General features: G+C 35.5%; 1 protein-coding gene across 6 annotated transcripts in view; it reads right to left on the bottom strand.

Annotated features, from left to right (window-relative positions):
* Nucleotides 1-11,968: 11,968 nt before the first annotated feature.
* LOC100160060 (protein gustavus) overlaps nucleotides 11,969-18,285 on the bottom strand; it is a 126,426-nt gene continuing 120,109 nt past the window's right edge. For all 6 annotated transcript variants that reach the window (XM_029490342.1, XM_029490343.1, XM_029490341.1 and 3 more), the window contains 5 exons: nucleotides 15,249-15,541; nucleotides 13,506-13,693; nucleotides 13,048-13,378; nucleotides 12,750-12,908; nucleotides 11,969-12,660 (listed from right to left, as the gene is read on the bottom strand). In XM_029490342.1, the coding sequence (XP_029346202.1) occupies nucleotides 12,521-12,660; nucleotides 12,750-12,908; nucleotides 13,048-13,378; nucleotides 13,506-13,693; nucleotides 15,249-15,273 (843 nt within the window). In that variant the 5' untranslated portion in view covers nucleotides 15,274-15,541 and the 3' untranslated portion in view covers nucleotides 11,969-12,520. The remainder of the gene's footprint in view (nucleotides 12,661-12,749; nucleotides 12,909-13,047; nucleotides 13,379-13,505; nucleotides 13,694-15,248; nucleotides 15,542-18,285) is intronic.

Below are 18,285 nucleotides of genomic sequence, written 5' to 3' on the forward strand. Positions count from 1 at the left end.
AACTAACGGAGCTAAACGTGATCTAATGAGAGTAAATTTGGTATGTTATGCACTAGTAAAGCCGAGACAAAAAATGGCAGTGTAGCGTTCTCTAACTGGGAAAAAATGGTTGGATATTCCACAATCCTCATTTCAATTTTTCACCTCAAGATTAAGAGGACGTTATACCCAAAGGACTAAAGCCCAAAGCGAAGAATATACAACGGCCGACATATTTTTAAGATAAAACTTTCTTACTGATGGTCATGACAAGCTTTCGTCTTTTCAATAATCCGGTTTAAGTACCTACTTGAGCGTTTTAACTGCAGTTAAACGATTATGATAGATTATTTTAGAATACTATTGAGATTCACGTTTTTATTAAAAAACTTTTTATTGTTTCAATTGTTTAACTATAAAGGCAAACGTTACATTTTCAAGGAGTTGTGCTTAGCCTATTCTTTCGTTCCTCGTGGTAACGGGTAACTGCTCGACTTAGTGTGCGTATACTCTACAAGTCCACAACCATCACCAATCAGTATTCACTTTCATCGTTGACAACGAAAACATTATTGCCATGGACCAGGGTCAGCTTAACATATCATAAGCATGCACATGGCATTTTTGGTCATTATATCAAAACCTATTTATGGACGTAAAATTGTTATACGTAATGTCAATATGTCATAATTATAGACCTATAAAATAGGTCTATGGTCATAATACGTACACATAACAATAATTCAAGCATAGGCGTGTCTACAGGTCATGCCTGTCATGCACAGACAAGACCTGCGAAATTTGATCCAACTTAGGTACATTATACATTTCGGTGCATAATATAAACTTTTTTTCCTAAGTTTCTGATTTTGTATATTAAGTTTTTTGAGTCCCGCGGTGGAAGTCGTTCGATACGCACGCACTTCGCTCGTTCCCTTATCGCTAATGCCACGTTGTATTTTTTCTGAGTGTTTTTTTTTCCTCTTCTCTCGATTAGAACACTGTTTATTTCTCACACCCACTGCGTTTTGTGTTCTGTGTTCTAATCTTTCTACTTCAGTTTACCGCACACGTTTAACACTACATCTAACTCTAAAATAACTTAAAAAGAAAAAAAACCATCGATCATCGTTCACGTCGACGCGTACGCGCGTTATCTTATCTCGGGTTCGCTACTCTTGTTAGCTAATGACCAATTATGCCCAATTCAAACCTAAACAAAAATAAAAACATCATTAATAACAAAAATGATAAATCCACGAAAGCCTCAATTAAACACTCTACAATACAAAATCAAAATCTCGTACAAGCGAAAGTTAACGAATCGTCTTCAATGGACGCAAATACGAACACCTCAAATTCTGGCTGGACAACTCAAGTAAATAAACGTAATCACTCCAGTTCATCAAATTCAATATCCAATCCCTCGTCTCCCACTACACAACAGCAGAATAAAAAAAATAAAATTTTCGCCACTCCCAACCGCTTTCAATTATTTGCTCAAGAAGAATCTGCCCAAAACCTGTCAAATGAGACTAATCAGGATTGAAAATGATGAAGTCGAAACATTCAAACCCCCTCCTCCAATCTTTATTAAAAATGTGATAGATTTCCCTGCCCTTTGCTCGGCGTTGATAACTTTATCTCCAAGTCATCAAATGACAGTTTAAAAATTCAAACTTCAAGCCCAGCAGCATACCGAGCTCTTGTTCACTTCCTCAAAGCAGAAGACGCTGAGTTCCATACTTACCAGTTAAAAGAGGACAAACCACTCAGAGTAGTTATCCGCAACCTGCACCCCTCCACACCACTTGACCTAATCAAAGATGAACTTCAAATACGCCTATTTGAAGTAAGACAAGTCACCAATGTTCTACATAGAGTGAACAAAAATCGTCTCCCTCTGTTCTTTGTCGACCTCGAACCAACACATAGGTCAAATGAAATATTTCAACTGACCTCATTTCTCCACACAAAAATCAAAATCGAAGAACCGTATAAACCAAAAACAATTAGCCAATGTTATAACTGCCAACAATACGGGCACACCAAAGCTTATTGTGGTTACCATCCCAAATGTGTTCGATGCGGAGACGATCATCTGTCACCTGACTGTCCCAACACACGTGACGCCCCTTCAAAATGCGCCCTCTGCTCTGGCAATCATCCTGCTAATTACAGAGGCTGTACAATTCACAAGGATCTTCAACGAAGAAAACGACTCTTCTCAACAAGTAATTTTTTGCATGTTAATACCTTTCCTAAACCTTTAAATGTACAAGGAAGTCACCCATCTAAAAACAATTCTGATAAACATCATCCAACTCAAACACAATCTTACGCTCAGGCCACGTCAAATACTCCAGTCGATCAATCCTCACCCCCTTCTAGTGCTGAACAACTCCCAGATTTAAATAAAACGCTAGCAGGCTTTCTTGCCGACTTTAAAACTATGATCAACCCACTTATGGAAATTCTTGTCAAAGTAATTTCTAGTCTTTCCAACCTATTAAATAAATAAAATGTTTAATAACAACACAAATAACTCAGTCACAGATAAAACAATATTAATATGCCTATTTAATGCAAATGGCCTAAAAAACCATGTTCACGAACTTGAAACTGTCGTAAACAATAAACGTATAGACATCGCCCTAATTATTGAAACGCATTTCACTAAGTTTACTTCAATCCATATTCCAGGCTACAAACTGATTAAAAATAACCATCCTGACAACACAGCTCATGGTGGTGTTGCTATCTTTATTAAATTGTCAATAATATTTAATCCACTTCCTAGCTTTAATCATGATTATATTCAATCCTGTGCCATTTCACTTAACCTGAATAACATTCCAATCGCTATTGCTGCATTATACTCCCCTCCGAAACACAATATTACAAATTCAAAATTTTCTGATTACTTTGACACATTTAAAAACAGTTTTATTATTGCCGAAATTTTGTGAATGAATCTGAAACACCGTTGCAAGTACTGGGTACACTAAAAAAATGTAATGAAGCTTTTCCAAACCTAAGTGTGGCTATTAGAATTAAGCTCACAATTCCTATTTCTTCGGCGGGGGCTGAGCGAAGCTTCTCAAAACTTAAGCTCATTAAAAACTACCTCAGAAGTGCAATGTCATAAGACCGGTTAAGTGGTCTGGCAACTTTAGCCATTGAAAAGGAATTAGCCGAAAGTGTGAATTACGATACCATTATTGAACATTTTGTAGCCAAAAAGAGCAGAAAAGTTAATTTTAAGTAACACAATTTAATTTTTTCAAATTATGACGTTTGTATTAAATACAATTTAAAGTAATAAAGTTAATGACAAATTGGTATTATTTTATATATTTATTAATCCAATTATATTTTATTAAAAAAATAAAATTCATATACTAATTACATGCTTATAATATTACATTGAAGGTATAGTGATAAGCAAAAAAAAAAAAAAAATGGGTAACATCAGCAACAAAGATCATATAATATGTAAAAACTTTTTTCAGGCCCCTCAGGAATATTTTGCCTAGGGCCTCGCAAACCCTAGCGCCGGCCCTGATTGGAGGTGATTTTAACGCCAAGCACCAATCATGGGGATGCCACAATAACAATCCTCGGGGCTTAGTCCTTTACAATCTTTTTTCCTGCAAACATTTCATAGTTCTCGCCCCCCCCCCCCCCTGGACCAACATACTGGCCAACCTCCACTAAAAAAAGTCCAGATATTCTGGACATCTTTGTTTCAAAAATTCCGAATTATCTTCACTACACCATTACTAATACCTTAGATTTGAACTCTGACCACTCATCTGTAATACTAACCCTCAATACCACTCCCCCACTCTGGCAAGGCCCCCCAAAACTTTTTAATCGCACTACAGACCACAAAAAATGTCACGACCTAGTGAATGAAGAAATCAAATTAAATACTAAATTAAAAACCTCAGCTGATATTGACTCAGCCGTAAATAGTCTAACTACTATTATTCAGTCTGCTGCCTGGTCTGCAACAAACTATGATTCAAATATATTGACACATAAACCTCTTCTAGAGATCATTCGATCTAAAATAGTCGAAAAACGCAAGGCCAGAGCGTTATATCAACGCACGCGCCTCCCCTCACATAAACACGTCTATAATCATCTAGCTAACTCTCTCAAAAAAATGATAATAAAAATTAAAACTAAGGATTTCGAAATTCATCTCATTAATCTTTCTCTCAAAGACAGCTCTCTATGGAGGTCCACAAAACAAGCACTTAATTACAAAACGCAGAATCTTCCAATAAAAAAACCAGATGGATCTCTGGCTTCCTCAGACTTAGAGAAGCCGAACTGTTTAAAGCGCATCTTTCGGTCACGTCATTTCAACCCCATCCAGACGTTTTTAATACTAACAATATGAATACGGTAGAAACCTTTCTTGATTCCCTCCTTCCACTTACTCTTCCTGCCAAACCCTTCACACCAAACGATGTAAAATATTCTTTACTGCACTATCCACTGAAAAAAATCTTCCGGCTTCGACCTGATAACAGCTGAAGTTGCTATAGATGCCTTCCAAACAAAGCCATTATCCACTTAACTCACATTTTCAACGCAACACTAAGACTCTCCTATGTTCCGCTAGTCTGGAAATTTTCTACAATTTTAATGTTCCCCAAACCTAACAAACCTCCGGACCTTTTAACTTCCTTCAGACCAATCAGCCTTCTGCCTCTTTTTGCCAAAATTTTAGAGAGGTTAATCCTTAAACGCATTTCTCCTATAATTACCGAAAAACATATACTCCCCGACACCCAATTCGGCTTTCGCATCTCACACTCGACCACACATCAACTGCACAGATTAGTCGATGCAATATCCTACTCTTTGGAAAAAAAGTTATACTGCACATGTGCATTTCTGGACATATCCCAGGCCTTCGATCGGGTCTGACACGATGGCTTATTATTTAAACTTAAAAGCCTTCTCCCTCCAACCTACTACCTAATCATCAAATCTTACCTCTCAAATAGACATTTTCAAATACGATCCGGTTCTGCCTTCTCTGACATAGCTACCATTAACGCTGGTGTACCTCAAGGAGGTATTCTCTCCCCTATTCTCTACAACATTTACGCATCAGATCAGCCCAACTCACCCCTTACATGTGTGGCTGATTACGCGGATGATAAGGTTCTAATTTCAATCAATGCTGACCCTCTCATTGCCTCCGAAAATTTACAAAATTATATATACTTGATGGAAAACTGGTTCACCAATTTGCGCTTTAAAGTTAATCCAAACAAATCAATACATACAACCTTTACTCTCCGACTTGCCCCCTGCCCCAGCGTCACCTTATACGGAACCCCAATCACCTCCTCATCTAAAGTCAAGTACCTGGGCCTCACATTTGACCAAAGACTAACCTGGGCCTCTCACATCAAATCCAAAAGGCTGACTTTAAATAACTGACTAAGAATGCTGAAAACTTTGATTCATAATAATAAACACTCCTCTCTAAACGTCAAACTCCTCATCTATAAATCCTTACTTAAACCTGTCTGGCTCTACGGGATTCAGCTATGGGAAAATGCTAAAAAGTCCAACCTAAATAAAATTCAAACGTTCCAAAATATCGCCTTAAGGAAACTCTCGAATGTCCCTTCTTATGTATCAAATCTCTCACTCCACAAAGATCTAAATATAAAAACGCTTAACGATGAAGCCAAGGCTTACTATAAACGATTTCACACCAGAACGAACTATCACAAAAATCTCCTAATCAAGAACCTAGCGTCTTTTACCACACCCGGTAACCCCCCAAGGCGCCTAAAGCGTAAGTGGTGCCGAGATCTTTTATTTTAATTTAATCTAATTTAATTTAACCTTAATTAATAACTAACATAATTAACCAACATGCAAACTCTCCTTGCATAAGTGTCACCAATGGGTGACTTCTTTTTCAACTTTATCATGTCATAGTTTACTCTGAGCCTATATGCTTATTGTGTCATCTGATACAGATTGTATATTACTTATTTTAATAAAAAAAAAAAGTTTTTTCATTTTCACCACGTAAAAAAAACATTTGTAAAAAGTATTATTAGTATTAAAATTATATTTTAAAATTACTAAATACAATTTCATATAACTTAGTTATTTATTTATTTGATAAAAGGAATATTGTTTTTAATCTTAATAAAAAAGTAAAACTGATTTAATTATTATCATATGATAATAATATCCCGAACCTTCGTCTAATTTTTTTTTTTTTTTGGGGGGGGGGGGGGTGCAGTAACCCCTCCATCGGATATACCACTGCAGTTGGGCTACAACTAATTTGCGCACAATTTATGAACAATAGAAACCTTTTTTCCAAGAAATTTATCCACGTATAGAGTGTACATAATCTGCGTACCTCCACATTTTCAATTTAGTCAACACTGATAGGTAGTGGATAATAATTATTATAGTCAAACAACATTTTCCTTCGCCCTTTAAAAGGCTTAGGACTTTCTATCTCATCATATTCTGATGTTATAGACTGGCGGGTTTAAAAATGTTGTTTAGCTAATTATTTTAGAACAGCTTCCTTAGAAACATTATTCACAACTTTGTCAAATTACAATAAATTAGGTACAATCATTTTTACAAGTCATTAAAATTTACAAATTACACAAATTACAGTTAATACATATTTAATATTTATTAGTATGTGTTTGGGTCAAAAATGTTATGAGATCAATTTTTTTAGATTTGTAATCTGAATATATTTTTTTTCTACGGGTATTTTCTTTATTTTTTTTTTAATGAATTTATTTTTAAATCAGTGTCGACTTGAATTTCCATGAGTATTTGAATGATTTACTATACGGTTTTACTCCTGCCTGATAAAGCGACCCATACACGATCAATATTATTATTCGATATTCGACATTGAGAATATTATTTACCGTGTATTGGCTGTATTGAAGGTACTTCAATATTTATTAACGGGTGATCATTGATATCAATAATATTGAACGTGTTGGGCAGCTTAAGACACCCTTTACACCTAAAACTGTGCCTAAAAGCTGGTTTTCATATTGTTTACTATTTTGTGCGCAAACGAGTTGTCGTAAATTTAAAAAATATATAAATATGTGCGCAAACGAGTCTCCACCCTGCAGTTGTGAGCGACCTGCGGATTATGAGGTCAGGACACGCCTATGAATTCGAGTACCTACTTTCAAAGTTCCAAAGGTTTGATTAGAAAAATTAAAAAGCAGGTAAGTGGATGTCACTCTGCCGTACAGTAGGTTAAAAGTGGGTCATTGTATAATGGGTTGTATTAGACTTGAATTCAATGATAAAATAATAAATATCATTGTATAAAAAAAACGATTCTGAGCGGAGACGGTTTCAGGTTTGTCAGTCTGGATATTTTATATTGTTATTAATTATTATATCATGTAAGTTGAATTAATATTATAATATGTATGGTGATAAACAAAGCGTTAGAAATTAAAATCCCATTTTTAGCGTTTTTCGTAATTTTTCGGTGGTTTTTCCCGTGGCATTAAATAACTATTGAGAAAATCAGGAAAATGACCTCTCTAAAGTACCATCTTGATCCAATTTGCTAAAAGATAAGGTACTATATGTTGAAATCGAAGCACTCCTTCTACTAGAAATTTTGTATACAGGATATAAAAAAAAAAATAAAAATATATAAATATATAAACACCATTGTAAAACCAATAGCTTCCTCGCTCCGCTCAGAATCTAAAATCGTAAATATATTTAAACAGTGTTAAGGCCGCCCGCAGAAATATAAATAGGGAGTGCCAAAGTCAAAAATCTCCCATAATACAGAAAAATAAAAACAATTTTTTTTTTTACTAAGTATTAACTAAAATAGCGGGTAGTGGGGAAATACCCCCTGACATTGGGCGTATTATTTTGGTTTTAATAGATTTAGTATTTTTGTAATGACATAATTAAATATTAATGATTTAATATGGGTAGTATCATAATGTGATAATATTTTTTAATTAATTTAAAAAAAAAGTGTTGGGAGACAATTAAGAGCCAACCACCTCGTGGTGTCTGAGTGGCTTCAAATGTTGGTACACTATTCTCCTCACCTATAGGTACTTTAAAATTTAAAGACCTTTAAGTTATAAGTTATACCTAAACCTTACTCACGAACTACTCGTAGTAAATTTGATTTTTATGTATAAATATATAATTGAAATACTTGGAAAAATTATTCTGCTTTCAAAAATTAAATTTTGTAGTGTAACATTCAAAACAGTAACAACTTAAAAATAATTTAAAGAAAATAAATATTTTTAAATATACTTTTTAAAAAATTGTTTTGTAACGACTTGAAACCTAATAATTTTTTGAAAGAATGAGTTGTTCATGATAAAGGAATCACTCTGTACGACTGTACATATATATTTTGCTGCGTTCGAAGCAAAGTAAATTTTTAATCATCTTTACAACTTTTTAAACCGAACCACTAGAAGTACCTTAATTTTTATCAGTCTCTTATAGGTTGTATGGATGAAAGATTGATAGGAATGGCCTTATAATAGGATCATAATAAAAATCTCCTCTACAATTTTTTAACAGGTGGATTTTGTGTAAACCCATTCAGGAATCCCTATTATAACCCGTAAATCTTAATTTGTACTACCTATGTAATTTGTACCATGAACTTCCATGACACGAAAATAGAGTGAACTAGAAACGAGTCACGAGAGCCGTAGGAGGCCGCACGAAATTGCGTGAGATGACATGTCTGGTACCAGTGGAGGATTTAAGGGGGAGCAGAGGTGCCCCCCAACTATTGGCCTATCATCTATGTTAATAAATTGGGCCATTTTTAAATATTTGTGTTGTAAAACTTGGAAAAAGACAGTGGGTCTAACACAAAAAAATTCTAAATCCTACTCTAGTCTACACTCTACCGAAGGTAAAATAAAATAGGGCACAAACTTAACAAAATATAAGTATATCCAAATAAATTTAAAAACCAACGTTTCTTAATTGCTATTAGGTACCTATGATATTAATGAAAAGTGACGACTGATGAATAGTGGCGAAGTGGCGCTAATATAAATCTCTGCCGTACACGACAGTCACCCGCCGGCCACCAGCCATGCCTTTTCCAGTTTATTGCATCTTAGTCTTTTGGTTGGGTTAATCGGTACCTACTTCAGAGTTCAGACTTACTAGTTAGCACTTACCAGTGGCACCTAAACAGTTTAGAAAGAAATACACCTGCACGCCACATGTGGCCAGGGTATGTATACCGAAGCAACTTGTGTTGATTGTATTAAATTAACCATTAGATAGTAAGATTATCCATGAAGGAAATTTTTTCTAGGACTTACATATTATATTACCTAACATACTGTTTACGAATGTACAAACATAAATATATTGTTGACAATTCTTCATTTAAAAATTTCAAAAATATGGACAATGTTGAATATTCAAACATGAAACAGTCATCAAATAAATAAATAATGCATAGATATTACTTACTATACAAGCGTGTGTACTAAGTTGTGTGTTTTTGCTTTGATCAGAATTTGTGGCGTGTTACCCTTTTAGTGAAATTTATTGCTTTCAATACGTCTATATAAACTAATGATATACAAGCTAATATTATAAAGTTCTATGTACATCTACCGTCTGTCCAGCGAAACAACGCATCGCACACCGACCAAAACTCGTTCCCCTACGCAACATCCAGCACCCTGCCATAAGGGAACCATTCTCGATAGGAAAGAGACACGGGGGGATGCGCAGAATCGGCACGTTCTCTCGCTGGACAGAGTATAGTAACAACCATCTAGAATCTAGTACTGAAAACCTTGTTTCATAGTAGTAATAGGTAGGGTACCGGTATAATATGATAATTATCTACTTTGTGAAACATCAAACATAAGAAGGAAATATAGGTAAAAATATACAAGGAGATAAAATAATTGTAAATCTCTAAGGCTACTGCCAATTAATCTTAGATCATAGACAATTATAAATATTGTTAAGGTTTAAATTAATGAATAATGATTGACCTGTGACAACCAATTGGCCGTAATATACAAGAATGTCGGTTTAAAGACATGACAAAATGTTATTGATTCTTGGATATTGGCTCATGCCAATAATCAATACTAAACTAAATATGGTTAGTTTATTTTTTTTTTGATAAAAGGAAATTTTAATTCTAAGTTCAATGTTTGATATCCACGTTTACTACTGTATTGTCGTACTTGACAATATATTTTTGAATATACTTTAATGATGTTTTTGATTTTTACTCGACAAATTTATTAAGTTGAACATAAAAATATTTATTCAACAAGTAAACTTTACCCTACTAACATACACTTAGATTAGTCATTTAAATACATATTTATGTACCCAACCTAATATAGAAGTTAAATGGTAGTACCTAATATTTTTAGTCCCGATATTGGTAAAAAATAAAAATATTGCACATGATAAAATAAACAATATTTGTTATTTTACATAATATTATTATATTATATACTATTTGTTGAATGCCACAATATACAGGTTATTTTTCTACATTTAAAAACAAACATTGATAAATGGAAATTCGTGAGGCAGTTTTATAATTTTATCAAATAAAATATAATAAGTTATTATTATTTATCATTAAGTATTATCATTCACTTAAAACTCATAATAACTCATAATGACACATTAAGAAACTGCATTAAATGTTTAAAAATAAAATAATGATTTAAGGCCAAAAGGTAATTTTGGTTGGTATAAAAAGTATAGACCAAGAACAAAACAAACGCAACACACTTTCTTGATATTAATTAGTTTACTTGACAGTAACACTTCTTGACAAGTATAATATAATTGATAATAATAATAATAATAATAATAATAATAATAATAATAATAATAATAATAATAATAAAAACCTTTTGCACATTTTCCGAAATTATCTTTTACAAAATATACATTCAAGGCTAATTATTGTTTTAGTTTTGCTTTCTTTCCATAAAAAAAGGAGATAATTAACTGCAGAAATCAACACTCAAAAATCTGCCAACTGGCTAAACAAACGCGTACAAATTTTAACTAAAACATGTGCCCAAATAAATATTTACTCAAAAAAAAAAAAAAAAACATAAAATTGTGTAGTACCTGAACGTTAAATAATATGGTAACAATATTGTAATGCAAATTCTTTTTCTTAGAAAATATTGTTTTATATATTCGAATATATTGTCTCGTACTTAACGTTTCAAACAGTTACACAGGAGAAAAATGTATTTACAAATCAATTGGTTTATTTTATTTTTTCGAGAAACTGAAATGTAAAAAAAAAATATATATTTATATATATTATATTTTACTTAAGTCGTATCTATCACAAAACGAGTTTTGCTGTCAGCCAACAAATTTATCGTTAAAAAAAAAAATAAAAATAAAAATAAACAAAACGTATTAACTTATTTACAAACGTTCCATATATAAATTAAATATTAGTCTACATTTATTTTTTTTTTCATTTTTAAATGTATGTTTAATATTAAATGTCTTTTCATAATATCGTTTTTCATCAACAGAACAATAAGCGGTGTTGAACGTTCTCTGCCAAAGAAAATTTTGGGAGCGCAATTTTCACAAAACAATAACATTTTTTTATCTTCTATTAAACAACTAAAAAAAATAGTAATAAATGAAAAACTAATTTTTTAACTCGCATAAAGAAAGTGTAGTTATAGATTTGTTACTACAAAAAAAAAAAAAAAATAATAATAATAATAATATAATAAACAGTTTCCGAATATAATATACCAAGAACATTTCAGTTACAAAACATAATTTATTTGTGATATAAAAACAATGACGAGGAAAAAAACATGTAACTTGTAGTTATATACAAATAATTAGTCAAAAACTGGTAAAAAAAAAGATTTCATTGTCCTTAGCACGCGCGTATAATTATATAGTACAAGTAAACCAGGATTGAAATTAATTTTAATAATAATAATAAAAAAAAAGAATAATATAATTCACAAGTTGAAAATTATACGCGGTATTTACGTTGCGCGCTTAATTTCTTTCACTTATAATACCGAATAGGCATTTTATGGACTTTGTACAAAAGTTTATCTTCAATTTTTTTTCCTAAACCTTAAATTAATTAATATATTAAAAAAAACTATCTTGACACTTGATACATCAGTCGTTACTTAAAGTTTCGTGTTTGTGTAATTTAAATGGGATAGGGAAGGGGTTTGCATCGAGTATTATTTACATGGGTGGGTGGGGCAAGGGTGTTACTAAGGGAAACTTGAACGAGGGATCACGAGGAGGAGGGAGACTAGTTAGCGAACGTCGCGGTTACTGGCCTGAGGTAGAGGAGATACGGGCGATTAGTGGGTGGGTGAGGAGATGGTGTTGAGTCGACAGGGCGGGGATAGGACAGATAAGTAGGGGAGGAATCGGATCGACGTTTGAGATCTGTTGATCAATATTTTCGGCGCGGTTGCTGGCCCCGTTATCTCCTGTCCCGATATAATAAGTAAACGCTTAGAGACTGCGGCAGGTTCAGGTCCATGACGCGTTCTTCTAGGTATTGTTTACCGATTCGTTGTCTAATGACTCGTCTACATAGGTCCATCAGCGGTAAAGGTTCAGCTGCAACAAAAAACAATACTTTATTAATATATGATCATATGGTAACGTCGCTAAGTCAAGACAGCTGAGCTGGCTGGCGCTATACTTACGATCTAGTCCGCCGATGTATTTCATCGTAATTTCACAGTGACCCCAAACAGCGCTGACAATTGGAAATAATTTCCGCCCCTTGAGGCCTCTAAACGCTACGCCCAAATACTGGCCGTCTACGACAAAGGATAGTGTTCCCTCGTCCATATCCAAAACGACTGTAAACAAAAAAAATAAAGACATGATATAATAATTATTGTACAGGCGTCATTGACGTCAGTAGTGTAAGAAGATCATCTCAGGTGTCTCGGGAGCACCAAAAAAAATGCTCTCGTACACGGCGCGAGGTATACGTACCTAAAAATTTATCTGGCACTATAAACGTCTCGTCGGGCTTGAGCAAGGCCGGATACGTAATGCCGTCGTAGCTTTTCGAATCGTGGTACAATTTGTTACGCCCTAAATCCCAGCCCCATGACTGGTCGTTACTTCCCACCAAACTCTGATAACCGACAGAGTGCAGAGGTGCATCTTGTGTCGCGACGCCGACCACTGCGTGCGTTCCGCGTTGCCTGGTCGACCAGTTTACTTCCCACACGTGCAGACCTTTGGTCAAGCCAGTCTTACCTCTGATGCAATCGGTACTCTGGGCTACCGGATGCCTGTGGAATGTCAGTTTGTCTTCTTCCTGTAAACGAACGATAAAATCACGATTATTACAAGACACTGACGGTATAATGCGACGAGTACGACACCACCACGACATAATACATATTATATTATATAAACAATGTATATTGTGTATTATTCATTACCTTGACAAATATGTTTAGAGACCTATCCTCCGCGTTCCAACCGTGTTTGATTTGCATTTCTTTGGACGCCGGCGGCATGTCTAATAGTATGTCTAATCTGGCCGGACGGGCAAAATCTTGGGCCAGCTCTCTGGGTACTACGGGCTTGTATGGTTGCGCACTTTCGCGGCTAACAGTTTTAACTCCACCTGAAACACACGAAGCGTATGACGATTAGATAATACATAATTAGTATAATTAGTACAACACCCAAAGGTATAATATAGCAGTGCGTAGTATAGGTACGGATGGTCGTTAGGGATGACCGATGGCAGGGGGAGTGGTGGTTTTCTCGACTGTCGACGGCATCGTAGTCGACTAAAACATTATGAAAACGTTTCGTACCGGGCGCGCGGCGTTTCGGCGAAAACGGCCTTCGCGAACAACACAACAAACACGCGGTCGTGGTAGAAGATCGCGCGATTTCGAATCGAACGTTGTCTCTCTTTACGCCGTGATATGGTTTCACTTACTTTTACCTAAGGAGGTGGTGTTGTCAGCGGCGCCGTCGGCTGCGGCGGGTGCCACCGTTCCGTTGTTGGTCATGTCTCGCGAGGTTCGCCGGGTATAGATATTATTATGTAATAAAAATGCGTGTGGCAATAAACGAAATGGAATATTCAAAACGAAAACAATGACGACAAATAACAACAATACAAATACACCGAAATTATATACACGCGGTGACAAAAAACGTACACCGATAACTTTCGAAAACGACGCACGCGCGTCCGCTCGAGATTCACAGAGAGACAAACGTAGTTTATTATAAACGGAAAACGGTCGGCAGTGTTTGAGACATATGTAATTATTTCGAAGAGAGCTATTCAACGGCTGACACGGAACGACGATTGTGTGTCGACTCTGGTTAGATGCGTTAGTGGTGTGCACCGTGACGAACGATCTCAAAACGCCAGCCAGCCAGCGGCTGACTCGTCCGATAAGAAAACTCGTTTTTTCCTATCTTTAAATCCTCCACTCGACGATTTTCGGACGACCCAACTATAGATAGAATATTATCGTTGTATGCGAGCCGTTAATAATGACCGGCGAAGTGGCCTTTCCAAACAAACGACCAACTGATTAAACTATACAACTATACGTCGATTACACGTGGCACACGGACTTTCAGAGCACTCTGTATATACATCACGTACATAAGACCGCTGGTCGGACATTACACACGCGACGACGGCGGACGGACAATTTGGACTGTGAACGCGGTCGGCAAAATCACTCGCGGCGTCGTCGGACCGGATTTCGTAGAGGGTGGGAGCGACGGGACAACGGCGGGGCGCGTTTGTCCTGGTTGCACCCTTCGTATCCGTATAACTGTATACTGTATGGGTCCATGGGATTCATAAAAGAATAATAATAAAAAAAACTGCATCACAAAGCCGGACACTTTATGCACGCCAAAAATTATTATTAAACCGTAAGAGGAAACGAAAAACAAAAGGCCGAGGCTAAAAGTCGATTAAGCCCGTCGCCGTCGTCAATGATGACTACGATGACGAATAACAGCGCCACGAATATAATATAACATATATTATTATCGCAGTGATTTATTCGGGGCGGCAATTGAGCAGACACGATCATATTTAGGGGTTGGAATTTGAGGGTTGAGCGGTTAGCTGTTGTTTTCACAGCAAGTGTCAGCATACTGCCACTTACTGCACCGTTTCGAATTATTATTAAACTCACTAGATATTTTCTGGCCCATGTTCATGGCCCGGTGGGCTCTGGTCCGTTGTCGGTGTCCTCCTCCGATGCTAACGTACGGCGAAGCGGCGTTGCCTTTGTTCAGGTGCGACAGCACCGACACGGAAGCCTTGTAGTTGTGGCGCCTGAGCTCCCTGAGCTCAACGCCCGACGAAGTCACGCGACTGCTACCGCCGCTAAGCACAGCAGCGGCTGCTGCCGCGCCAAGATTGCCGCTGGTGCCTACTAATGCGCTGCTCGCACCACCCAGAGCACTGCCACCGGTGCCCTTCAGTCTGGAAAAGCAAAAATTTCAAACCATTAGTAATGAGTAAGGCTTATGGGTTATCAAATCAAGTATAATATGTACACGAGAAAAGTATGTGCTACTAAGCGTTGTACTACTTGGTATGTATTTCTACACTATTATATACTATATAATATATTAAATATTGTATTGGACATTGGTTAGGTTAGCTTGATCGAATATTATTTATAATATTGAGTACCTAAACCGTAGATCGCCGTGAGTGTACTGAACTAGATTATAATATATTATGTATACATAAGTATACGACTTTAAAGTATTAAAAATCATATACTATGAACGCACACGACAAAGGTGCTCGTCGTTATAGACGGATTGAAAACCTCGTATAATATATATAACACATTGACGTGTTAAGTAATTTACGGCACTTGACGTTATCGCGGCAATTAACATATTATATTTAGTAAATCGAAATATTTACGACATGGTAATTAAAGAAAATTGAAATCTAATTATAAAAAGTTATTTTCAAGAGAAGTACATAGGTAATTACAATCAACAATATTACATTAAGTTCAATAATTTAAAGGTCCATTTCGGTACCTATTAAAATAGTGTTTAATAATAAATTATGCAATTTCTTAAGATTTTCCTTGAATTTATAATTTTATAATTTCTTCCTAAATAAAATATATTTCCCGGAAAATGGAAATACTATTTGGTTGCTCTGATTATTCGGTAAGTGTTTAATCAATTTTATTTTCGCGTATAGCTCAGACGTTATATTATATATTTTATTGCACATTTAATAAATAAGAATTTGATATAGGTACTGTGGTATAAACCTGTAAAAATAATGGATTTCTCACAAATTTAATATTACGCAATTGACAATATGTTCAAACAGTTAACACCGCCGCAGAGGAACCGGACAGTTTTTTTTGCTGAGAAATGAACATATTATTTTCTATTAGATGTCATTGGGAAAAGGAATTCTAACTGGTTGCACAACAAGTTTCTCATCCGTATAACAGACTAAGGGCCAATTTAACGGGAGATGGTAATACTAGCCCTTAAACATTTTAAAGGTTGAATGAGATAGGCGTGCGCCTCAATGTTTGATAAATATAATATTATCAATATCTCTACTTGTTAGTAGTTATTTCGATCAACTTCTATATACACAGATATGTTATACCATTGTGTGCTGAACTTTTACGTCCTGTAAAATCAAACAAACGACCGTAATAACAATATTAATATATAACAATTATATTACGAAAAAACACATCAGTTTCAAAGTCAAGGTACAATATTCAAAGATTGGATACGCGAAGAAAATAAATCGATTTCACACGCGCTGAAGGTCAAACATAATGTATAACATTGTATATTTTTGTATTCAATATTGTGTGCACTAATATATAATAGTGTTATTGTTGGTGAAAATTAAAAATTGATGATTACAAGGAGAATGATTAATACAACTAACAACAATCTTCTCCTCTTGAACGCAGCCGCTGCTGCGGCGGGCTAATGATGAAAACATTATACACTAGGTAAACAATTGATCGATTTTTTCTCTCTCGTTAACTTTGTCGAAATTTTCTCGTAGTATAGATTGTAGGAAGATAATGTAATAAATAAACAAACCAAGTGCGCCGGTCATAGCAATGCACTATATACTTGGTTCGCGTACATACACACCTCACGTCCACCACCGCAGCGATTGCACCGCCATTTGACCCGATTTTAGAATTGGATAACATTGAAAGCGCTAATTCGCTCATTGGTCATAATAATAATAATCCACAAACACAAGTCACAACATTGTTTTAAACGCCATCGGTAAATACGTGAACATTGAGCCGCGTATCCGTCGAGGGCACATCCTTGAATGTCCTGGAGGACGTAAAAATGTGCAAACTCGCGCCTGCACACTACCATTGTAGTATACCTATATGTAGTATCAGTGTATTTATATAACCAGCGATATAATCAACGAAATTGGCTGAACATTTACACTTGAAAATAATACGAAATTAAAGGGGGCACCACCACCTGGTCGCGCGAGCGTAATTTGACGAATATTCGCAGTGTCCTAGGACACGTGTCGAGGCCATCGCAGCGGCAGCCGTGCTGCAGCAGGCGCTCAAAAAAAAAATGTAATCTTCAATTATAAATATATTACGTTAATTATATTGTGCCTCGAAAACAGTCAACTTTCCATTTATAAAACGATCGTCTCCTCTATCTGCAGTAAATAATACTCTTACCAGCGGTCTTACCATACGTATAGTATAATATACCGGCTGGGCAGGTGGTAAGTAGAGGTCCGAGGTACATTTAGCATACGTTTAGAAGGTACAGAAAAGAAGGAAAAAAATCACCATTACAAAAAGTAACAAGTCGTCAAGGACATACCACATAAAGTACTATCACCACACGCGTACACGCGTATACAACAAACACACAACGGCACTGAAAATGCAGAAAATTCGAAAATCATTTTCTGCTTCGATATTTTCACCATACAATACGTCATATAATAGCGCAGATCAACCGTATATTATATATAGATACGTGCTATTTAAAATCGAAAATATCGACACAGTAAAATCACCCATTTAGACCACGTCGAGTATAAAAAAAAAACTATAATAATATGTGTCTATATAATATTATAACAGACTATTACAGCAGCGGCGGCGCCTTCTTAGTTTTTATTGTTGTATATTAATAGGTAAATACATATTATTACTTTGGCGA

Source organism: Acyrthosiphon pisum, chromosome A2 (genome assembly GCF_005508785.2).
Source record: "Acyrthosiphon pisum isolate AL4f chromosome A2, pea_aphid_22Mar2018_4r6ur, whole genome shotgun sequence".
NCBI classification, from domain to species: Eukaryota; Metazoa; Arthropoda; class Insecta; order Hemiptera; family Aphididae; genus Acyrthosiphon; species Acyrthosiphon pisum.